The following is a 25,621-nucleotide window of genomic DNA, read 5'->3' on the forward strand; positions in this document are numbered from 1 at the left end:
TCACCAAGGATTACAGGGAAGTTGGACAAAGACATCGAACTGGAGATTTTCTTCCTCATTTTGATGCCACTTAGTAGGCAAGAGGAAACGTTTATAGATGTCAAGAATGGGATACTTCTGTGCCTTTACTTTCATTAGCGCTGATAATTTTGCTTTGCGCACACTGATGGGGCTACTAATCTGGGCTGCAAAAATCCGGACGACTAGACCGCAGCAAAGCGTTAGAAGTTTCCGACTTTTATGTGCTGTCGTCTAGTCGTCCCGAATTTTGCGGCCCAGATGTAACGGACTTTACTCATTATACTGTAACCATTTTTTCCACTTTTTTTTTTTTTCCTCCTAATGCTCATGAACCTAATCCCCTTGCATACATGAAAGCATAATCACAACAGGTAGGGTACCCAATTTTAAAGGAGAATTTGATCTGAGGTTTGATTTTAAGTAAAACCCACATTACTGTTAATGCCTTTATACATATACATACTATAATGAATTTTCAACAGAATGATAGACGTTTCTTAGGGTTCTTGATTTCAAGTGCCGAAGAACTGGTTCCTCAGGAACAACTGAATCTCTTTTATTAACTGGTGCTGTGCCATCAGTACATAAAATTATCACTTTGCAGCGTTACAGTCCTGCACTTCAATATGTATTAATGTCTCTGAATTATTTTCAAAAGACAAATCCCAACTTCAAGATGTTTTCGGGAGCATGGCATTTGGACTGGGTTCACACTTTCTATCAAACCCTATGATCTTATTTCATGTAGAAAGTTCTGAGAACCCATGTTTATAACTTGGTGCAATGTTACCTCGTCAATTGTTTTTGACAAACCATGGCTAAACAGACCATGGCTTACTGTAATACATGAACCCAGCTGTGACATTTGCAATAACATACTTAGTCATGTTAGGCACACTATTACATCCAAAGTTGGATCATGTATTAAATTGCTGAGTACCTTCAGTACAATTTATAACTATGATCTGCTGTCAATTTAGTCACCTAAATGAAATGCTGGTGCTAAATCAATTTAACTTCCATTTCTAACTTAAAGATACAGAAGGCTGGAGCTGCAGTTTGTAACAGTCTCTTCTTTCCTCTTCCTCTACACAATGAGCATCTTGGAGGGAGTGCCATAGGGACAATCAAGGAAGGCAGGGTGGTCTTTCTCCACCCTGATCATTGTTCCAGTTTAATTGTTTTTTATAAAAAATATTTAAAGTGTCAGCTAACCAACCACCACAAAAGTAGTGGTGATTCCAGCCAAAATAAAAGGCATCCAGCAAATTATGGCTGGCTGTACTGATGTGTAACTGGCTTACCTGTGGTAAATGCCAGACTTGGCTTATAGCATGATACAGGGCCATGTTCTTTGAGCATACCAAGTAGCCATATATTGTATTTTAATTCAATCACCTTTGTTCTGTAACATCTGATAATATTATAATAAACACTATAATAAAGGTTATTAAAAGATATAGTTGGTTGTTTTTATTTCAGAACAATAGTAACATCTTTAAAAAGTAGGGGAGAATCAAGTCAATTGATATGCTGTTTTGAAAATAATTTTAGTTTTATTTTTGTGTATTGCTATAGTATTTGGCAAGAGTCAGATTGGTCTAGTGGTTGAAGTGCTGAACTAGGAGCAGGGAAACCTAAGTTCCAGTGGTGCCTTAGGTATGAAGCCAGCTGGGTGACCTTGGGCCAGTCACTCTCCACCCCAAGAAGTTGGTCCTGGCAAAGCAATTCCGAATATGTTGCCAAGAAAACTGCTTGGGCTTATCCACTTAGTCACCGGGAGTCAAGGCTGAAGGCAGACATACATACAGTATATATATTTAGCTATCAACCTTATATCCTGTCACTACCATTCCTGTGTCGTTATAACTTTTATCTAGAATAAATGAAACTCCCATTAGCTGCAGTATAGCAGTCTTCCACTGTTCTCATTCCTTTCTGTAGCCAATTACTTTCAGAATGTCTGTTTTCTCTTTGCTGAACTTCCCTGTTCTTAATTATCAGAATTATGGAACCAATAGTATGGAGCTCTTAGGTGAGATGGTATGAACAGAAATCACTTCCTCTTTCTTTGGGAAGAAAATTCCCTTTAGTTTAGTCTCTGCCTTCTTGAGAAGATCATATATCCTTTTAGCTCCTCTCTCCTGAGTTGTGCTTAGAAAGAGGACTCCCTCCCTACACCGTGGCTAACTAGCCAAAAAATAGGGCCTAGGCCCAGGAAAGCAGAAGGGGAGTTCCTAAAGTGGCTACCAGGTGGGTCTAGTTCCAGTACTACTCTGGTGGTGCTAAATTCAGCGGTGATAGGCCTAGCATGCAGGAAAGGTGATGCCCTTCCAGTGAATTAAATGTCACCAACAGCACAGCAGGTCTGGAGACCCATGGAAAGCAGCCTGAGTGACCATTTTGCAATGGAATGGTTCAACAAGCAGTGTCCCATCCTGGCAGCAAGGAGCAGCTAGAAAGGTACCACCTATACCAGGCAGAATATTCTAAGCATGACACCTACATGGTAGCTGACCCTCCCACCACCACTGGATATAGTCATATGTCAAAAGTGGGGACGAATGTGGTAGTCTGGAGAGCATGCTCTGCCTTATATGCGCTACATTTTGGCTTGGGGAAAAGTTCCGTAAGACCCAGGAAGCTTGGTTACACCATTAAGAGGATAAAGGGCCGTTGAGGAGAGTACTGTGACCCATTGCACGGCCAGGAAGTAAGTGCAGAGGGGAATGTTGCCCTGCTAGTCTAATTCCTAGTAGAGAAATTGGACAACAGATTGCATTCATGACTGTGATTAACCTAAAAGAAATAAAAAAGGTGAAGGAGGCTCCTGTCAGAACAGAGAAGTACCCCAATTTGTAGTTCAGGATACGCCACCACTGACTCCACCTTGTTTTCCTACAGTTTTCCTCCTCCCCCATCCCCATTACAGGAAGAAGTGGAGCGACAGACATAGAGAAAAGCAAGTTCAAATAACAGCAAATTCTGGGTGAGGGCTTTTGTGGGTGAAGTTGGATTAAGCAGCAGCTTCAGACTTGCTCCACTCATTCAGCGATCAGGAGGGCCTTGATCCCCCCCAGAGTTCACAAAGTATAGAATCAAGGTCTGCATCAGCTATTCAGTCCCTAGGGGCCTGGGAGAGATGTGGGGGAGGTACCTGGAGGGAACATATCTCCAGTAGTATGGACTGTTTAAAGCAAAAATGTATCCAATACTATGGGGCAAAGTGACTAGAGTTCTCAAATTGGAGCAGTCAGTCAGATGATAAGTGCTAGTGCAGAACATAACCCAAGGAATTTTGGAAGTATCTCCAGAGGAAGCGTTCTCCAAGCCAAGTTTCCCATTCCCAACATTTACCTCCAGTTGGCCAGCAAAGGGTGCCTTGCCTACTCTGGTGAGCAAATTGTATCCCTTCCCAAAAGAGATTAATGTAAATTAGGATTACAGACATTGTAAAAATTATTTGAAAGACATGCTGCCACTATTCATTAAATGAGCCCCAGTTTTTCAGGCTTCTATACAATCCTGAAAAAATGTGCAGTCGCATTAAGATTAATAAGTAGACTCCTTAAAACAGCCACTGGGAATCTCAAGACAAGATGGAGCTGTTTTAAGATACTGCAGACAAACTCTACTTGCTTGTTCTCTCCAAAGCACCCTTTGGAGATTGAATCAGAAGCACTGCACAGCCCTTAAACAAACAAACAAACAGTACTGTGCAAAAGTTTTAGGCAGGTGTGAAAAAATGCTGTAAAGTAAGAATGCTTTCAAAAGTATATATTGTAATTGTTTATGTTTATCAATTTACAAAATGCAAAGTGAGCGAACAGAAGAAAAATCTCAATCAAATCAATATTTGGTGTGACTACCCTTTGGCTTCAAACCAGCATCAATTCTTACACTTGCACACTTTGTACACTTGCACAAAGTCAGGGATCTTGTAGGATTAGAGTCGGGTGTATGATTAACCAATTATACCAAGCAGGTGCTAATGATCATCAATTTCATATATCAGTTGAAACACAGTCATTAACTGAAACAAAAACAGCTATGTAGGAGGCTTAAAGCTGGATGAGGAACAGCCAAACTCTGCTACTAAGGTGAGGCTGTGGAAGACAGTTTCATGTCACAGGTCATACACCATGGCAAGACTGAGCACAGCAACAAGACACAAGGTAGTTAGACTGCATCAGCAAGGTCTCTCCCAGGCAACAATTTCAAAGCAGACCGGGCTTTCAAGATGCGCTGTTCAAGCTCTTTTGAAGAAGCACAAAGAAACAGGGACCGCTGAGGACCGTAGATGCACTGGTTGGCCAAGAAAACAATGCAGCAGATGAAAGACACGTCATGCTTACTTCCCTTTGACATCGGAAGATGTCCAGCAGTGCCATCAGCACAGAACTGGTGGAAACCAGTGGGACCCATGTACACCCATCTACTGTCCGGAGAAGTCTGGCCAGAAGTGGTCTTCGTGGAAGAATTGCAGCTAAAAAGCCACACCTCCGACGTGGAAACAAGGCTAAGTGACTCAACTATGTATGAAAACATAGGAGCTGGGGTGCAGAAAAATGGCAGCAGGTGCTTTGGACTGATGAATCAAAATTTGAAATATTTGGCTGTAGCAGGAGGCAGTTTGTTCGCCGAAGGGCTGGAGAGCGGTACAATAATGAGTGTCTGCAGGCAACAGTGAAGCATGGTGGAGGTTCCTTGCAAGTTTGGGGGTGCATTTCTGCAAATGGAGTTGGAGATTTGGTCAGGATCAGTGGTGTCCTCAAAGCTGAGAAATACAGGCAGATACTTATCCATCATGCCTTACCATCAGGGAGGTGTGTGATTGGCCCCAAATTTATTCTGCAGCAAGACAATGACCCCAAGCATACAGCCAATGTCATGAAGAACTATCTTCAGCGTAAAGAAGAACAAGGAGTCCTGGAAGTGATGGTTTGGCTCCCACAGAGCCCTGATCTCAACATCATCAAGTCTGTCTGGGATTACATGAAGAGACAGAAGGATTTGAGGCAGCCTACATCCACAGGAGAACTGTGGTTAGTTCTCCAAGATGTTTGGAACAATCTACCTGCCGAGTTCCTTCAAAAACTGTGTGCAAGTGTACCTAGAAGAATTGATGCGGTTTTGAAGGCAAAGGGTGGTCACACCAAATATTGATTTGATTTGGGTTTTTCTTCTGTTCTCTCACTTTGCATTTTGTAAATTGATAAACATAAACAATTACAATATATATTTTTGAAAGCATTCTTACTTTACAGCATTTTTTCACACCTGCCTAAAACTTTGCACCATACTGTATAAGTCTATTTAGACAATCTTGTTTATCAATGATGCATATATATATCCATGTAGGCTGCTTTAATGAAGAGTGGCAGCACATCTTCCAAATAATTGTTACAATGTCTGTAATCCTAATTTATATTAATCTCTTTTGGGAAGACATAACATTTGCTTACCAGATAGTGAGCATCATACAGATGATACAAAGCCTTCATGGTGAATCTGGTGAAGAGCTCAGTTATCTTCCAAGCAGATTTTGTATTCTGATAGAAACAGCGCAGTAAAATCTTTTCCTGTCACAAAAGCAGACAAACAAGATATAATGCTTATCCTCTTGATGCCTTTCTCCATCCTCTGAAAGAGAAAGCTATTGGCAAGACAAGTCAAAAATGTCATGTAAGGATGATGCTTGGCAGAGTTCATCTCACAAGAGATGCTGAAGAAATTAAAATCTCCCATTTGTAGTTTGCCCTTGGAAGACATCATCCACATCTAAAGTTCAATTCATGCTAAGAGTTCAACTCATCTTGTTTATTTCTGATGCGCTGAGCAATACAGGGAGTCTCTGGGTTAAGAACACCCAGTTTACAGATGACCCATATTAACAATGGAGCCTATTGTAGCAAAATTCAATACACAATGATTTGAATTAAATTCACAATAGTTCAAATTAATTACACAATACTACTTACACAGTATTATACAATAATACTGTTCCAGCTTACATACACTTAAGGATAGACCTTGGGAACAGAACTCTTTCTTAAACTGGGGACTACCTGTAATGTATAGACCACGAAGTCATAAACTTTATGAGCTGATGTTCTTTCTCATGTTTCATTCACTGGCTTTAGTGGATGGAGTATTCATTCATTCATTCACTCATTCATTCATTCACATTTCTAAAGCCTCCAACTTCTTGAGAAATCTGGGTGGCATACGTATTTCAAACCAACAGAAAAGCAGCAGACAGCAAAAACGGAAAATGGTCATCCTGGTGGAACAGACAGGGAGCTCCCATTTCATCTATTCAAAAGTCTGGGGGAAGAGTCAGATCGTAAAGGCTCATTTAAAGGAGAGCAGGGTTAGGTTGTTCAAATCTCTAGGATAATGCTGTTCCAGAGGGTAGGCACTGTGACACAGAAGGCGTGCTTCCTGGGTCCCATCCAATGGCATGGTTTAATGGATGGGTCATGGAGCATGCTGACTCTGTTACAGAAACATAGATTTGGAAGAGATCTCAGAGGTCATCAAGTCCAACCCCCAGCACACTACAGGATTCACTACACCATCCCTGATAGATGACAATCCACCCTGTTTGAAAACCTCCAGTAAAGGGAAAGAACCCACTCCATACAGTAATCTATTCCACTGATTGACAGCTCTGTAAAAATGTTCTTCCTAATGTCTAATCTGTATAAATAGCACCTTGAATTGTAACTGGAAGTCTATTGGTAACCAGTATAATTTGCAAAGCAGAGATGTTACGTAGGCATATCATGGCATGCCCATAACTTTTTTACAATTAAAAAAAATTAAATGGTGAAATTTAAAAAATCAAAACAAACAAAAGCCTATATCCCTATCCAGACTCTCACATCCTCTAGTTACTGAGACAAGACTTTGACAGCATCATTCTGTTAGCCACACAACTGAGTGCCATCAGCTGTGTTGACAGATGACTTCATTGCAGCCCTCCTATCTCAGCTCCATCAGAGGTCGTTAACAAATGCGATCAATGCCATCCAGTGCTATGCTGCAGCTGAAACCTGACTCAAAAAAGTCCAGATAATCTGTTATCATCAGGGCCCTTTGAAGCTGCAGACTGATCATATTCTCAATAATCTTCCCCAGAAAGGGGAGGGTGGAGAATGAACAAAAACTGTCCAAGATTTAGTTAGTCCAGTGATAGTCTCTTGAAGAAGGGATGCATCAGTGCTTCCTTCAAGGCATGCAGAATGACCCACTCCCTCACAGAAGTCACCACTGTATGGAGCTGACAGCTGTTCAAGGTAGGGAAGGTAAAAGAACCACACAGATGCCAGAAGTGTTCTTTACTGTTGTAGGGTACAATAACAGAATCTTGAAAGCCTATCAGAGTTTTTCTCTGCCTCATCTTATATCAAACAAAATCAAGGCAGGATTATTTTGAATTATTACTCAGGGCTGAGTAATGTTTTCTGAAGCTCCCCCTTAATGGTTCATTATTCCACCCCCATTCCCAAAGCCAGGTCTATATTCCTTCACAGAACCCAACCATGTCACCTCCCAGGAGGCCTTCACCAATCATGAGGGATATGGATCTAACAATCAGGTTGCTGTATTGTCCCAAGGATCCTGTCTACTTCTTCAGGAATTTCCAGATCACACTGAGACTGTGCCTCAGTCACCTTGATTGGATCTGCCTGAAGTCCAACTCTGAGTGGATCCAAGCAATTTTACCAGTCAGATGACTAGAATATTCTTCAGAGTGGCCCTGTAGATTTTCCTGGGGCCCATCCCTCCCTGGTAGGGAATGGATCACCTTAAAAAGGGCTGTTGGCCAGCTATCTGCAGATGTGGTAAGAGTGGAAAAATAGATATGTTTTTTGTTGCTGTTATTGCCACCGTATAATCTCTAATTTGGGCTTTTACATGATCAGTCAGATCACTCTGTCTTCAACAGTGTCCTGATGTCTCTTCCATCATTTTATTCCCTGAGCTCCACAGAAGACCAGGGAGCCCACCATGATCAATCAACAGAGAGGGGCTGCATAGAAGCAATCCATTCCAAGGTCCTCATCGCAGCCACACTGTTCAGGGTTAGGGTAGTATAGCAGGAATAAACCCTACTGTTCCCTACAGCCCAACCTCAACCATAGGATATCATATCTGTGATGCAGAGCCTCCGTAAGCCATTAGGGCTTCCTAGAGGAATTCTTCTTAATTCTCTTTGCCATGCGTGACTGCGGACTGGCTTCACACATTGATTTAAGCCAGTGGCTCTGAAACTTTGCGTCACAACCTCCTGGGGGGTTATGAGCCATGGGGGGGAGGGCATTTCTTTTGAATGTATATGAAATAAGATAATGTAATTTTATAAATTATTAGTCCCATTCTGGGAGGAAAAATATTTTCACTATGTACCACTAATACTGAAATATTAAAATAGTCTTACATTTTAATCCATTTTACAGTCACAATGAAATTCACAGCCTATATATGTACAGATGTAATTGAATCAAACTGTTTCCTTTTTAAAATTAGTTTAAATAATGCTTTTCAACCTATTTAGGCTACATAACTGAAAGATTACAAAATGTATGCTAAACATAATGCATTCATATTAAAATATTTTGTTTTATACATGTTCATAAGAGAAAGCAATGTTTAAAAGACAATCTGAGATCATGCCAATTTTTCATAGAGAAATATGGAATGTTATCCATCTTATTATCAACAAGATTAGAACATTATGAATGTTCACAGTAGTAGTTCTGCTACTTAGAGAAAGAGTTTGTGCCCAATTTCTGTAATTAATTAGACGTACATAGATTCCTGGAAGTTTTGGTCGGCCACAGCCAACACCAAAGCTGGTTATTCCTACCAGATAATACTTTGTGAACTCTTGGAAATAGCACATCAATGGTCCACCACTGTCACCCTAAAAAACGAAGGAGTCAGTTTGAATCTTGCTCAGAACATACTTCCATTTTAAGATGCTGAGAGCCTATTTTTACATGAAATGTTAAAATAAAATATTGTTTCTAAGAAAATATGAAAAACTTGAATTAATAAAAAGAATGAATTAATCTTGTGAATCATTAAAAGTGCAATACTACAAAATTCAATGGGGCTTCCTCTTGGGTAAGTGGTGCAGGTTTGCACATTACAAAATTTCTTTATGGATATTTTGGGGATTCCAGTTCCAGTATAAATATGCTTTCTCTGAAAGTCAAGCTACAGATCTAGAAATGCATAAGAATATTCATCCACTGTTAAGTTTTATGATTATTATATATGCAGATGGTGAAAAGAACCATTTTCAATCTCTCTTTCAGAAGTGTTTGTTTTGTATGGAAACAAGGTAGTTGAAATATTCTAAGCAAAGTGAGAAATATTAGTTGAACTATATTATGACACTCCTAGGGCCTCTTTTACTACAGGAAGCGTCAACTAATTTTATCACCTAGATTTGCAACTTCTTTCCTTGACATGTCAAATGGGGCCAATCAGATGTTAGGCAAGGAATTTAAAAATGGAATTATCTCAGTTTTACCTGACAACTATCCACATCTCCACTTTCAGAGCCAGCACAAAGCATATTCCATGTTATTGCTCCAGCATACCAATCGTATCTGTTACAGATATATTGTGGAATAACAACAACCTGTGCTTCTTGTAATATATATTTGCTGTGACCTGTAATGAAAACATAAAATAATGCTACAAGTATGCTTTATGCTTCTGTTTTTTAAATTATAACTCAATAAGCAAAATTGCTGTCTACTGACAGCTATTTACTTTCTGAATAGCAGCCATATTTGGAGAGACAAGAATGAGTTTTGTTTTAAAGATTTATCCATTGTCCACAATGATTTATATATATGAGGGAGGAAAGGCATACATTTTTATACAATGTGTTATCACTAGAGATGTTAAGAGTTTTTCACTGTGCTGAATCCTGCATGTCTGGTGTGAAGTGAATACAGCATACAGTACTTTACTAATGTACATTATGATGACCTGTGGTCACAACAATAAACCTATTTATTTACTTACTTACTTTACTAACCCTACGCAAGGGAGTTGTTAGGATTTTTCCTGAATGAATTTCTGAAGCAAAATTCTACTTCACTCATACTCAACTTAGTGTGGAATCATATATGTACCTTTTACAAAACAGAGGCTGGAGTTTCAGGTTCAGAATACTTCCAGTGTGATTGGTAGAATGTCAGTAAATGTCTGGAACAGCCCATGGAACAGGATGTTTGGGGAGCAGGATGTTTTGATGGAAAACAAGTGATAGTAAGAAGACTGTTGGTGTATGTGGTACATGAACACACTATATGCAGTTTTTTCTCTGATAAGGTTTACATAACAACATCAAATAATTTACATAACAACATCAAACAATTATTTAAGCACTAAATGAATGTAACTGTATCAACGCATAGTTCCTGCTCTTGATCTCTGAACTGACTCTCCCCCCGCCCATTAATGATTTTTTTCTTATGTTCCTATTTGGTACATGAAGATACCCAAGTAGAACTCCTCAGTCAAAACAATTTGCTTAAGAGCAAGTATTTATGTAAAAACTGTAATTCACAAAAATTACCCACTTTCATTTTTCAAAAAGAAACAGCATTTTTTATTACTTATAGTCATGAAAATCTATGAGCAGGGCTTACTGAAATTCTAGAAACTGAAGAGATAGCTGCTCAGAGATAATGCTCAGCAATTGATGGAACAAAAGCAATATAAGCACAAAATTTGAATGCAAACACACACACACACACACACACACACACACATTGCCTGTGTACCACAAAAGTCAACATAGGCTTTTCTCCACTTAATGGACTAAACGGAACTAACATAGAAAGTCTTTATGAAGTCATTCAAATTGTGACTGCGCTCAGCAATAAATTTACAGGGAAATTAAAACATTTACCTTCCTCTTTTGTACTTCCCCATCCTGTTATATAACATGGAGTATCATTACTTAGAAAAAGAAGACTGTGAGGTAAGCAGACGGGCTGGATATAATCATTATATGTGACAGGATTTTGTAATTTAAACAATGCAACATCATTTTCATAAGTATCACTCCTGAAACGAGCATGGATTATAATTGCTTTGATATCACTCTTTATAGTGTAATACCCATGATGATAGAGATGATGCAAGCCAAATACAGCTCTCCAAAAATATGGATTCCTAGGAGAGGGGAAAAAACGATATAGACAATGTTTACTATAGAATTGCAACTTCAGTACTGCTTGAGAATTGTCATGGCATCTGTTCTGGGCAAAACTATTAAGCTTGTTACTAGACCAAAATCAGAATTAGTCATCCTTTATAGAATCAGAAATTTGATTACTGATAGGAAATCTCTGCTGAATATATCTTGTAGAAGATTTAGTCATAAGGTCCAACCTGGTTTTAAACAAGACAAGTGCAATCAGATCTGAACTTCAGCTGGCAGGGCTAAACTACCAGATCTGGGCTGTACAAATCCAATTAGAGTATTTCTAGAAAAACTCTTTATTTTGCTGTCATTTAATGGTTGTCTGCAGCCTTGATCTGGTAGCCCCAATACAAAATAATTACATTAAAACAACTGGCTCTTCTGAAAATGTTTAAAAATTATGAGAAGACGTCTTGGAATTGGAACTCAGTGGGTCAACTCAGAACACTTGACAGTACAAAATTTTCTTTAAATCTATTTTGGCAATTCATCAAAAACTAATTATAATAATAATAAATAATGCTACATTCTTAAATTTGCATTATATTAATTCTCTCTAGAGTGCATATGAGATATAATCAGATTGTTATATAGTAATATCTCTACTAGTAATGATAATTAATAAAACATTTTGGTTGAATTTTTTGATTGAGTTGGAAAAATTATACCACCAGCTTTGATAATAATAAATTCTGTGATTTTATTGCTCACTTCCCCCAAACTTCATTAAATTGTACAAGATAGAAATGTATTTTAGCTATTAGCTCCCAGATTTAGTGTACCAAAACATTGGAAAACTACATTATATCTTTCAGTTCACAATAGTTAAAAATGTGGAAAATAGTATTAGCTAAAAAAGCAACACAACAGTAAAGGAGTATTGTTTAATTAAGGTTTTATTCACATTTGGTGTCTATTTTTTTAGTTATATCAACAAAGTAATTTCTAACACATTGCATGATAAAGATATTCAATGTATATATTTAACATGTTGCATTTCTATGTAAGATTATAACTATTCAGTCACTCAGTTGCTTCTGACTCTTCATGTTCTTTTTTTTATTAAGAATTTTATTAAGTTTCAAACAAGAATAAAATACACAAAGACATCAAAAGAAAAGTAGAAAAATGAAATAGATAAAGAAGTGTGAGGAAGAAAAGAAAAAAGGGGGGGGAGAAAAAGAAAAGAAAACTTCCGACTTTCTTCAGTACAGTTATAAGTAAAATAATACATTAACTTCTTACTCTAGTAATATCAATAAAACACAATATTTCTATAGCAAAAACAATTCTAAATTCTAAATTCCAGTTCCAGTTGGATACCAAGCATGAGGCATGGTCTATAAAGATGTCCAGGGTACATTCTTACCCTGTTATCTGGGAACAGTTTGATCCTGTTGAACCTGAGGAAGTGGCCAGGGCCCTCTGGATGGTCAATGCCACCACCTGTCAACTAGATCCATGTCCCTCCTGGTTAGTTAAAGCTTCCCAGGAGGTGACATGTACAGTAGGTGGGTCCAGGCAATGGTGAATTCATCCTTGAGGGAGGGAGTGTTTCCAACTGCCCTTAAAGAGGTGCTGGTGCACCCCCTCCTCAAGAAGCCATCACTGGATCCCACCATACTGGACAATTTTCGATCGGTCTCCCACCTCCCCTTTTTAGAGAAGGTGGTAGCATTGCAGCTCCAGAGGATCCTGGAGGAAACGAATTATCTGGACCCTTTCCAGTCAGGTTTCAGGCCCAGATACGGGATGGAAACAGCATTGGCCACATTCATGGATGATCTCTGGCAGGAGTGGGATGGGAGTAGTGCATCCATCCTTGCTCTTCTTGACCTTTCAGCAGCTTTCAATACCATCGACCATGGTATCCTTTTGGGTCAACTTGGGGAGTTGGGAGTGGGCGGTTTTGTGCTGGTTTTCTTCCTTCCTCTAAGGTCAATCCCAATCAGTGTTGATTGGGGGCAAGAGGTCCAGCTCACAGTCCCTCCTTTGTTGGGTACCCCAGAGTTTGGTACTCTCCCCACTTCTTTTTAACATCTACATGAAACCACTAGGTGGGATCAACTGTCACCATGGGATGAGGTATCATCAATATGCTGATGATACCCAGCTATACATCTCCATCCCTGGTGAAGTAAGTGATGCCGTGACCACCCTTTCGCGGTGCCTGGAGGCTGTGGGGATCTGGATGGGGTGCAACAGGCTTCAGCTGAACCCTAGTAAGACAGAGTGGCTATGGATTGGAGGCCCCTCTGTATCCAAGGATTTACCATCTTTTGGTTTTGGATGGGGTTGCACTGCCCCAGACGGACCTGGTGTGTAATCTGGGGGTCCTCCTGGACTCATGACTCCTGCCTGAGGAACAGGTGGCAGTTGTGGCCAGGAGAGCCTTTCCCTACCTTCATGTGGTACGCCAGTTATGCCCCTTCCTGGATCAGGAGGCTCTCTGGTCAGTCATTCACACCCTAGTCATCTCTCGGCTAGACTATTGCAATGCTCTCTACATGAGGCTACCTTTGAAGAGTATCTGGAAGCTACAGCTGGTCCAAAATGTGGCCACGTGGATAATTTTGAGTGCCCCAAGAATGGCACATACTACGCGAGCTGCATTGGGTCCGAGTCTGCTTCCAGGTCCAATTCAAAGTGTTGGTTATCACCTTTAAAACCCTACATGGAATGGATCCAGGTTACCTGAGGGACTGTCTTACCCCCGTCAGATCAACCCATCCCATCCGGTCAGGCAGAGATGGCATGTTGCAGGTCCCGTCAGGGAGAGAATGCTGACTGGCAGGGCCCAGATGGACAGTCTTCTCTGCCATTGCCCCACCCTTTGGAACATTCTCCCCCAGAGATGCGGCAGGCCCCTACCTTCCTGGCCTTCTGGAAAGAATTAAAGACCTGGCTCTGCCAGCTTGCGTGGGGGGATAACAACGTTACCCAATCCTGGGGTTGGCTAGCGCCTCAATGACACTCCCTGAGTGACTGCCAATTATTTTGGATCTTTTTATTTTCTATTTATTATTGTAATTTTAATTGATTTTAATTGTTTTGTAAACTGCCAGACTCATTCAACCAGATGGGTGGTGACAAACTGGATAAATAAATAAATATCAAATCTCAAGGTCATAATTTAATTTTTTTCAGTTAAAAGCAAAAATCCCCAGAGTAATTTCTAAATAGAAACAAAGTTAAAGAAATTTATACAGACATGTTATCCCAAGGTCCTTACCAACATTTGAAGTATCAGTTAATCTATCATTGGTAAACACCTAAGTCACCTAAGTTTTCTATAACAGTAAAATCCATAAACATTATCATACAATCCCAGTCCAAAAATAAATTCCAGTACTACCAATCCAAAATCATAACTTGTATATTTTAACCTTGGTCCCATAAGTCCACTTTAAATTCCTTTTTATTCTTTTCAAGGAGCTTGGCATTGAATCTTTTCTTCTAGTGAAATCTCAAGTAGTAATTTCTTGTCACTTCATCCATTTTTATTATCAAAGCTGTCTTCAAAGGTTTAATAAGTCCTTCCTGCACATCCAAAAAAAGAAAAATCTCCAAAATACTCTTCTGCTTTATGGTTTGGATATTGAAGAAAAAAAATTGTTGTAAATTTGGGCTTTATAAAAAGCTCATTATCTCCAGGCTCAAGACAAACTAAATCATCTAGCCCTCCATCCAAATCCAGATCTCTTATTCCAGTTTCCTGTTCTGAAAATTGCCTTACTTCACACCATACAACATCATCAATATTATTTCCAATATCCAATTTTGTTTGCAAATCAATATCACTATCAAATCTGTCTAATTTTTTCTCAAAGTCTTCAAATTTAGTTTCTAAATTCTATCACTTGTAGAATTCTAGTAGTGAAACCTTCCATTAAATGTGTAGGTGTCTCTTTAAATTCCCTTTGCTGAACTCCAGCTATAACAAGCCATACACACAGAAAAAAAAAAATGGGTAAAAAGCAAGGTCTTAGGGTACTTTTGTTTATAAAGCTCCTCCAATCAGCATTATAGTAAAAAAAAAAAAAAAAAAAGCAGCTTTCCCACAAAAATCTTTAACCAGCAATCTCAAGTTCCAATCGCACAAGTACAGATTCAACAAAATTAACTTTTTAAAGTCCATAAAAAAAAAATCACCTGTTTCATAAAAACACCCAATAATTCAGCCCTTCAACTCTTTGCTCAATACATAAATCCCAAAGTCCAAATCAATTTTTTTTTTTAAAGTAAGCATTGAAAATATAAAAAACACCAAGGAAATACACTTATCTGTTGCTGAAAAAAAGCCTCTCTTCATCTAAAAGAGCAATAAACCATTTAAAATGTGTTTTAGAAATGGGGAGGTCAGTTTTAGTGTCCTAAATTTCGGTTATGCCACAGCCTCCAACAGGATGGAAAAGCCCCATCTCCCAGTTGCTCACCACAAGTCGATTACAAAGTCTTCTGCTTCAGGATCTCCTTGCAAGAAATGGCTGTCCAGTGAGCATCTGGGTTGATTTCATGGATTCTCCTTTACATATGGAGAATTATTTGGGCTACAGGGATCCTGCCCTAGCCCACAGCGCTGGTGGCATCAATTCCCAAAGAAAGGAATCAGTCAAGAGACCATTAGTCCCTCACTGGAAGTCCCTGACTCTTCATGCTCTAATGAGCATCTTTTCACCAGGATTGTCTGTTAGTAACTGCTTCAAGTTCTTGTAATCTCATGCTCATGTCATGAGTCACCTTTGCATTTGTTGGCAGTTTTTTGAAACCTTCTCCAGTTGCAGGTGATCTTCTGGACAGTAGAATGATTGATCCCCAATTGTCTGGCAATCTTTTTCAATCCCTTCCCAGACTCATAGGCATCTATAAACTTCTTTCTGAAAGCCTCAGAGAGCTCTTTTGATCTAGGCTTTATTACACCACACACTTCAACCACAAAGAGCAAGTCAAACTAAAGGTCTGAGGTTTAAATAAGTCAGGTTCCTTCCAGATCCTCTCTAATCATGTTCTAATCATTTGCCCCTGATCTGGTGCACCTGATTCTAATTTTAGGTATTGGAGGCAGTGATAAGATGGAGGGAGTGTACTTACTTTTTCCACATGGAAATTTGCCTTTATTTTTATTTAAATTACACAATGGGCTACAAAATGTAAATGGTGTATGATATTTGTTATATTATATCCCCTTTATCTATCAATATTGTTGAAATGAAGATCAAATATTTGTATGTTGAAATATGTTGAAAAAGTCAAACATTTCAATGGGGTGTACTTACTTTTTCACATGACTGTATACTATTTATTTGCAAATTCAAAAAAGGAAACAGTGAATATGGCAGGTGCAAAGATTTTTTCAGCTTTTTTTGTTCAGCTTTTTTCTCTTCCCAGCTTCAGTTTCTTCACTGACTGTGGGATAGAAGCATCTCGGATCAGCTGATGTTTTCTTGAATCCATTCTTAATTCCACCAGCACACTATTTCCTTTGCCACTTGTTGCCACAGAATTCCAAAGTGTAATAGAGCCACTTCTATTTTTCCTGATTAGCAAGGTGCTTTTTTCTTCAAATGCTTCACCCTTTTTTCTCCAAATATATCTTGAATGATTGTGGTTGAACAGTTCAAACCATTTTGTTTCATCAACCCAAAACTTTTTATTCCAAAACATTATAGGCTTGTCAACATTTTTTTTTTGCATACTTTAGACAATAACTTTTATGATGAAGTTAGAAAATGCGACCTTCTGACAACTCTTCCATGCATATTACCTTTGTATAAACAACATGTACTGTGCACCTGTGGGAAATCTTTCCAGTGTCAGCTAAACTTTTCATCAGGTCACTTACAGGGACCTCTAGGTTTTCTTTTGCAGATCTGACTTTCTTGGGGGAGCAGTTCTAGCAGAGTTTTTCCTTGGTCTTTCAGGTAATGTCCCACTCAGTGAAAAACTGAAGCTGAAAAGAGGCTGGATAATTCAGCAACAGAATTATCTGAAACAGTATCTTTAAATCAAGCGCAAAGTACTTACAGGAAAGAAAAAAGACTTTCAAACGGACTTTAAAGTCCCCAACGTGAATATGACTGAAAATCTGTGGCTAGATATCTAACATTCAGTGCATGTAAGGACACCTGCAAATATTTCTGAATTAGAAGGTGTTCTGAAAGAAAAAGTGGGAAAAAATTCCAAAAGCGAGAACCGGTATTTACAAGTAACATTTCAAAGCTGCTGTTTCTGCCAAAGGAGGTATTACACCGTACTCCCAGAAAGGTTATCCAAACTTTTGCACCTGCCATATTCACAGTTGTTTTTTATTTTGAATAACAATTACACACAAAATTGTAGAAAGATGTCATGTTTAACTTTGTAACATCCAAAGACTGTGTCAGCTTATGTTGAATTAGGAATTCATAGAAACAATCTGACCAAAAAGATCCCTAAACTTTTTCATGCAACTGTACCTTGTGATTCCACTTTCCTTTCCTGTGATTTCAATATCTTCCAGTGCTCTCCCTGAGGTATTATGTTCCTCACTCCCTCTTTTAGTGTCAGGTGTTTATATACATCATTGTTATGAACTAGTGCAGGGATGGACAGCCTTGAATTCCCTGTTTGTGGCCCTCATACCATGATTGTCAGCACAATTTCCTGCCATTTCAAAGTGAGAAGTATATGAGAATTTTAATGTGGATCCTAAACTAGGCACATCAGAGTTGTTAAAAAAAAAAAAAAAAAAGACACCTCCCCCCCACCAATCCCCAGTCTTACCCACACATATGATTTGTACCCATCCAGCTTGTGGCTCTCAGTCTTCCAAAAATGCTAAGAGTATCTCTTGGCTACAAGAGGTTACTCATCCCTGGGCTTAGGGAGACATAGGCATAATTTTGTCCAGACAAAATATTCCTTTCCCTTAGCTGCTAATTTCTGGAATATTTTGACTGGCTGATTTCTCCTTTGAAGTCAAGCTAGCCTTGACTGATCACAAAAAGGTAAGCAATCTAGGACCTGGGTGGTATTTCAGTGGGAATCCACCAGGAAATCCCAAGGCTGTAGGCCACACTGAGAAGCCGCAAAAAAAATCCCACAAGAAGGCAATGGCAAAACACTTCCATATAGTTACCAAGAAAATTATACGGACCTGTCTATGTAATCATAAAGGGTCATGCTCAACCTGACGGAATCTTTACCATTTTTTTCTTTCCAATATCCATTTTGTCTTTTAATATCAGAAGTTGGTTGCCAAATTTCCTTTTCCAAGGTTCTATGCATGCAGCTAATTCCAGATTGAAAATCTGCCTCATTATCTGTTTTACTGTTTATTATATTCACCTGTGTGAGAAAAATCCTTAGCAAAGTGCTAGGCTCCTAATACCTAGAGCAGGGGTCGGGAACCTATGGCTCGCGAGCCAGATGTGGCTCTTTTGATGGCTGCATCTGGCTCGCTGCCAAATCTTTAATAAAAAAAATAACGGGATAAGGCTTAGAACACGTCTTCTATCCGCCGAGCGCAGGCCACGCCCTCCTCCGCATCACATCCGGCATCCTTGGGACTCACCCTACCTTGCCCCGCAGCATCCGCAGCCAAATGGGCCTGGAGCCACATCGTCCTCCACAGGCAGCCGCAAATCGAGGCCCCGGCTTCGGCCTAGCTCCCGTCGGCGGCCCACGCGAATGCGATCCGGGTGCACCGCTTTGCATCCTGCTTCCGCTGCCCCTGGGTGAGTCCTCATCTTGGGCTGGCCCCCTGTCTGTGGCCCCAACGAGGTACGAGACATATTTCAGGCACGGTGCCACTTTCCACCAGTGGCCGAAAATCGAGCCCCCGGCTTGGGCCTAACCTCCTTGACGGCCTGTAAGAGTCCATCCCACCAGCTACACCCGCAATTGGCTACCCTGCCTTCATTACCTCTGCCCTGCCCCACGGACCACTACCTGGGGTGGTATCCTCCTCACCTCAGTCAGCTAGCTAATTGCAGAAACCCTTTTACTGAAGAAGATGCCTAAAAGAAAAAAAGATGAGGAGTATCGTACTTTTCAGCAGGAATGGACAGAGGAATTCGCCTTTGTGGAGACAGCAGGTTCTGCAGTGTGTCTAATATGCAATGATAAAATTGCATCAATGAAACGGTCAAATATAAAGCGGCACTTCGACAGACGCCATACTACATTTGCATCGAAATATCCTGCGGGGGACAGCAGGAAGAAAGCATGTCAAGAGCTACTATGCATAGTGCAAGCTAGTCAGCAGCAACTCCGTGTTTGGACCCAACAAGGTGACTGGAATTCGGATAGCTTTGCTGGTGCTTTAGCAATTGTGAGAAACGGAAAGCCATTCACAGATGGGGAGTATGCCAAAACATTCATGCTTGATGTTGCCAATGAACCTTTTGACGACTTTTTGGATAAAGACAAGATAATCAAACGAATAAAAGACATGCCTCTGTCGACAAGAACTGTTCACGATCATACCATCATGATGGCAAATCAAATTGAGGCAACACAAGTGAAGGACATAAATGCAGCACCATTCTTTTCTCTCACTCTGGATGAGTCAACAGACTTAAGCCATTTATCCCAGTTCAGCGTGATTGCAAGGTATGCTGTCGGTGACACACTACATGAGGAAAGTCTTGCTGTTTTCCCTATGAAAGGGACAACAAGAGGGGAGGATTTATTCAAATCTTTCACTGAGTTCGCTAAAGAACAAAATCTACCCATGGATAAACTTATTTCGGTGTGTACTGATGGTGCTCCGTGCATGGTGGGGAAAAACAGAGGATTCGTAGCGCTTCTTTGTGAACATGAAAAGAGACCCATCCTAAGTTTTCACTGCATCCTACATCAGGAGGTGCTTTGTGCTCAGATGTGTGGCGAGTAGCTTGGTGAGGTGATGTCGCTGGTCATTCAGGTGGTCAACTTTATTGTTGCCCAAGCTTTAAATGATCGCCAGTTTAAAACACTGCTGGATGAAGTTGGGAATAATTATCCTGGTCTGCTTCTGCACAGCAATGTGCGTTGGTTGTCAAGAGGGAAGGTGCTCAGCCGTTTCGCGGCTTGTCTGAGCGAAATCCGGACTTTTCTTGAAATGAAAAACGTCGAGCATCCTGAGTTAGCTAACACTGAGTGGCTCCTGAAGTTCTACTATCTCGTGGACATGACTGAACATCTGAACCAGCTCAATGTGAAAATGCAAGGCGTTGGAAATACAGTCTTATCCCTTCAACAAGCAGTGTTTGCATTTGAAAACAAGCTAGAAGTCTTCATCGCCGACATTGAAACAGGTCGTTTACTACACTTTGAAAAACTGGGAGAGTTTAAGGATGCATGCACAGCAAGTGACCCTGCTCAACATCTTGATCTTCAGCAGCTAGCGGGCTTCACATCTAATCTCCTGCAGTCATTCAAAGCGCGCTTTGGAGAATTTTGTGAGCGCACTCGTCTTTTTAAGTTCATCACCCATCCACACGAGTGTGCAGTGGACAGCGCCGACCTGAGTTACATCCCTGGTGTCTCCGTCAGAGATTTTGAGCTACAAGCTGCTGACCTGAAGGCCTCAGACATGTGGGTGAATAAGTTCAAGTCACTGAATGAAGATTTGGAAAGACTTGCACGACAGCAAGCAGAGTTGGCGAGCAAACACAAGTGGGGAGAAATGAAAAAACTTCAACCCGCGGACCAGCTGATTGTCAAAACTTGGAACGCGCTTCCCGTCACATACCACACACTGCATCGTGTGAGTATTGGTGTACTGACAATGTTTGGCTCTACGTAGAGTATGCATGTGAGCAGTCTTTCTCGCATCTAAAGAACATTAAGACCAACCTACGATCATGTTTAACGGATGGAAGTCTCAACGCCTGCATGAAGCTTAACCTCACCACGTATCAACCAGACTACAAAGCCATCAGCAAAACCATGCAGCACCAGAAGTCGCATTAATGGTAAGAAGTACTTTATTCATCATTGGTTAGCAACAGCATAACAACGTTATTAAAAAGAATTCAGAGACTTATTGTACTTTAAAAGTGTTGGTCTTACATAAAATGCACACATTTACTTGTATTTAGTTTTAAACATATTGTATGGCTCTCACGGAATTACATTTTAAAATATGTGGCGTTCATGGCTCTCTCAGACAAAAAGGTTCCCGACCCCTGACCTAGAGTCTAATGAGCACTTGGTAGCATTTTTGCTATTAGATTGCTAGATCTCTAGTGTGGGGTTTCTTTTGCTATGACAAACTTAATATTATGGTTCAATGAAAGCCACAGGAACTGAATGTTAGGATTTGATCATTTTATGGGACTTCCAGGGAAGAAATGGTGGACTGAAGGCAGCTCTGCAAAAAGTGGAGCTGACAACCACAGCAGAATATAGAGCCAGCGAGTAGACCGGCTCTTCAATAATTTCTTTCCAGACAAAGAGAGGACTTGAGATTGCCCACAAGTGCTTCAGACAGCTGCTACTCATGAGGAGACCACAAGACAGCCGTCTCCAGTGGGTTTAGAGCTCTGGGAGACAGGGGATAGCCATCTTGCTCAAATGGTGGTCAGCACCTTTGAAAGAACACTAAGTTCGCATACTTCCTTTTCTAATCACTTTCGGAAATTGCTTATTAACTGCTTTTCAGCTATTAGGAACCTTTGGATCAACAGGTTTTACAGCACCAGGTGAGTTTCCTTCAAACCTTAGCTAAAGAAGTTTTAATTATAAATTTAAGAACTTAAAAAAAAATTTTTTTTTGGAATAAACAGAAAAAAGGTGATTAAAACTTTCATTTTAGAAAGTTTCAAACAGACTAAGGGTGCAGATAAATTTGAAATAAAATTTTGGAATTAATTATAAAGAATCCTTCCCATGGGAAAATGCATTTGTTTTAATTTTAAAAAAAAGATGCAATTTTAAAAATTGGACACTAGAGGGATTTAGAGGAAGTAAAGATTACAATTAAAGGAGAAGAACACTCATACTCAACTTATAATTACAGAATGAAGCAAAATATTTTAACATTGGACACACTGAAGGATATTTTTGAACAATGGAACCTGAAGTTAATCTTAATAGTGTCTGCCTCTATAGATAGACTGTCTAAAAGATGTTATGGAACAGTAGCAAGTTCTATCTGACAAGATTGAGACTGAGTTGAAAGTGGATTTAAAAATGACAGGCTACAAAAATGACGTGGGAAAATATGTTACACTGGACGTACAAAAAAAACTGGCTGATGTCTTAATAATTAAAAGGGAAATACAAACAACAAACCAAGAGAGTGACCTGGATAATTTTCCTATATGAGATTTACAAAAAAGGCTTGTTAAAGTTTAAAGAATTTTGTGAGAAGGGACAAAGAAAAAATGAAATCAAGTTCTATGACATTATTTGAAAGGACTAAACTTTAAGATTGTTAAAAGTAAAAGGAAGGAATATAAAGTTGGTTTATTTGATCAAGGTTAAAATAGATATGCTGTTAAGTCTGGTAATCCTTAATGGACTTTTGCTGATCAGGACTGAATGATGAAGTTTTAAGGCAGGGGTCCTCAAACTTTTTAAACAGGGGGCCAGTTCCCAGTCCCTCAGAATGTTGGGGGGCCGGACTATAGTTTGAGGAGAGGAGGAGAGCCGCCAGACCCGGCATACCTGTCATGTAGAATAGTCCGGCTCTGGGATCTCCCTCCTCGTGCATCACCTGCAGCTCCCGACACAGCCCCGACACTTCCACTTCTGACAGACAGCAGCGGCGGCCAATCAGGCGGGCAGGCTGGATAAATGACCCTGGCAGGCCGTATCCAGCCCGTGGGCCATATTTTGAGAACCCCTGCTTTAAGGATTTGTTTATAGATAAGAGATGGGATATGAGAAGAAGAGATCATTTGTTGTATTCTAAAAGAAGGTGATGTTACTAAAATTGTTTATACTTGTGATGAAGGTTGGAAGTCACTTCTTTATATATTTCTTTTCTTTTTCTTTACTATATTATTTTTTATTTCTTTTCTATTTCTCTATTTCTCTATTTTTCCCTTTTTTCTTTCTTTTCTGCACCTTCTACTCTTTTTGTTCTATTTTTTCAGTTGTATTAGTTTTTACTGTTGTAATTATAATCTTCAATAAAATTACTATTAAAAAAGGATTTAATCATTTTATACGATGGATATTTTCTGTTAACTTGTGAAGCTTAATTTGGTTTTGGTTTTGAGTCTTGCTTTGTATAAATCTTGTATACTGCCCTATGGGGCACACCTAAAAATCTAATTTGACTGACATGGAATTCATTCTTTTCAATACATATTTCCATGATCTTAAATAAATAAATAAAGTTTCATGAGAAAACAAACTACATTTTTAAGTTATAAAGTCACAGGTTGCCTACATATGCAGGTTCTTCATTGTTTTCTGTATAACCAATCCTGTTCAGTTCTTAATTTGGTATATTTTACTAGGTGGAAAATTTTGCCTTGCCCCAAATAAAACTGGACATTTCTAATAGTACTTTTCATGCTTGATAAATCAATTCAGGAGGACAAAATAGATTCACAAAAATATACAAATATTTTCAAATCAGACAATTTTTATCAAACTTTTCTTTTATCTAAAATTAACTGAAAATGGTTTAAAATTAAAGGATACATACTTCCATTTTTTAATGCAGTGTGCTGCTGTCAGCACTGAGTTGTTAGTAATTAATGATCCGCCACAAACATGCTGGTATCCTACCCCAAAGTGGTAAACCTGAAGACTAACTTGCCATGGCCATGCCCCGGGTGAAGCATCATGTCCACCTACAATCCGAATCCATGATGCTACCTCATCCATAAGAGGCCTTGTTCCACATTCTAGAAATCAAAACACAAATACTAATTAAGTGTAATATTTGGGGTCCATAAAACAACCTGCAATGAGCATAAAAATAGATCCTGGATGCAATTTCAAATTAGAACCTAATTTGAATGCCTTTAGTCTCCTTCCACATAAACACTGAACACAAAGAATTCATTAATGTAGTGTTTTTTCAGACTCCTTCCTTCCTTCCTTCCTTCCTTCCTTCCTTCCTTCCTTCCTTCCTTCCTTCCTTCCTTCCTTCCTTCCTCCCTCCCTCCCTATCTTCATCCTCATCCTCATCCTCTGCTTTTTCAAGTATTTTGCCTGATGAAGATAATTGCTTGTACTCTTTTGTGATACTTTATGTTGCTGATCTAATTTATCTACTGTTAATATGAATGGCTTTGATTTTGTCCAGAATGGCCATCTTTATTTTTGTCTGAAATCGATCATTCTTTTAAGCAGGAACTATTTCTCTTTGTGAGATTTGCAATAATTGTGAATATATGAACCTCTGATTTTCTTAGAGCAGAATTTAGGGTATTCTATAGTGGGTATCTCTCTCATCTGCTCTGGAAGCAGGACTGGAAAAAATTCTACACTTGGTTTGTATGGGAAGAAATACCTCCTATTTCTATTCTGGCTTTGTCTTGTTCTAGAGAGCTTGCTGGTTCCACCAGAAACTTCCTCAATTTTGGCAGATCCTTTTCTTTTCTTTTCTTTTCTTTTCTTTTCTTTCTACCTTATCTCCCACAGGCTCAGTAGAACTTCCTATATAGCTATGAAGTTAATGGACACCAATTTGCTATCCATGGTTATATCAGAGACATTCTCCAACAGTTGGAGATGAGCCAGGAGTCCAACCTCTAGTAATTCACCAATGTGCCTCCTTATTTCCCTGGATACTCACCAAGGGAAACTGACCAGTGCTGCAGCTGCTGAGTTGCAAACTACTACCTACGCAAACCTCACAGCCACAAAAGGGAAAGCCCAACAACCTAGATGCTAAAGAGGACAGAAACTGGTGGCATCAGGCACCCAATCCCTTCACCCCAATCCCCCTCACTGCCTTTCACCAAGAAGACAACAACCTCCAGTCTCAATGGCTCCATTAGGTAATTCCTTCCCAAAGGGCATAGGATTCCAAGTTGAGCTGTAGCCTCTATGGTCAGGCCAGCATTAATAACCATGAGGACCAGAACAGTGGGAAACAATATTTTGGGGCTCCTCAACTGGATCAAACTATAGTGGGGGCAATGAAGGGGAGGGAGAAAATAGTGCTGCTTCCCATCTACCTTCTCAGAGAGCTCCTTCCTGATATTCAGTGCAGAGGTTGAGACCCAGATTCAGGCAATGAAAAGAAGGAAGGGCACCCAGTCTCTCCCCTGCCCCCTTCCCCATCAGCTCCACAAGGTACAGCAGGCTACGAAACCAATGCCATATAGATCAGGACTACTTTTATTGTAACAGTTATAATAACAGAATCTTGCAAGTCTGAATGAGCTTCCCCCTCCCTAAATTTATCTTTGTGTGAACTAGGGAAGGTCT

At 39.7% G+C, this 25,621-nt stretch overlaps 1 protein-coding gene across 1 annotated transcript; it reads right to left on the reverse strand.

The window, feature by feature from the left end:
• On the reverse strand, nucleotides 1-24,174 carry LOC112542405 (transmembrane protease serine 12-like). The gene is made up of 6 exons (XM_088138495.1): nucleotides 23,886-24,174; nucleotides 10,964-11,229; nucleotides 9,569-9,711; nucleotides 8,723-8,953; nucleotides 4,902-4,956; nucleotides 1-203 (listed from the first exon to the last, which is right to left on the reverse strand). The coding sequence occupies exons 1-6, from the start codon at nucleotides 24,065-24,067 to the stop codon at nucleotides 1-3; spliced, it is 1,080 nt and encodes a 359-aa protein (XP_087994621.1). The 5' UTR covers nucleotides 24,068-24,174.
• Nucleotides 24,175-25,621: the final 1,447 nt, after the last annotated feature.

This window comes from Python bivittatus, unplaced genomic scaffold (genome assembly GCF_059951505.1).
Source record: "Python bivittatus isolate LINGU-HERP-01145 unplaced genomic scaffold, Pbiv_v1 ctg000220_np1212, whole genome shotgun sequence".
Classification (NCBI taxonomy): Eukaryota; Metazoa; Chordata; class Lepidosauria; order Squamata; family Pythonidae; genus Python; species Python bivittatus.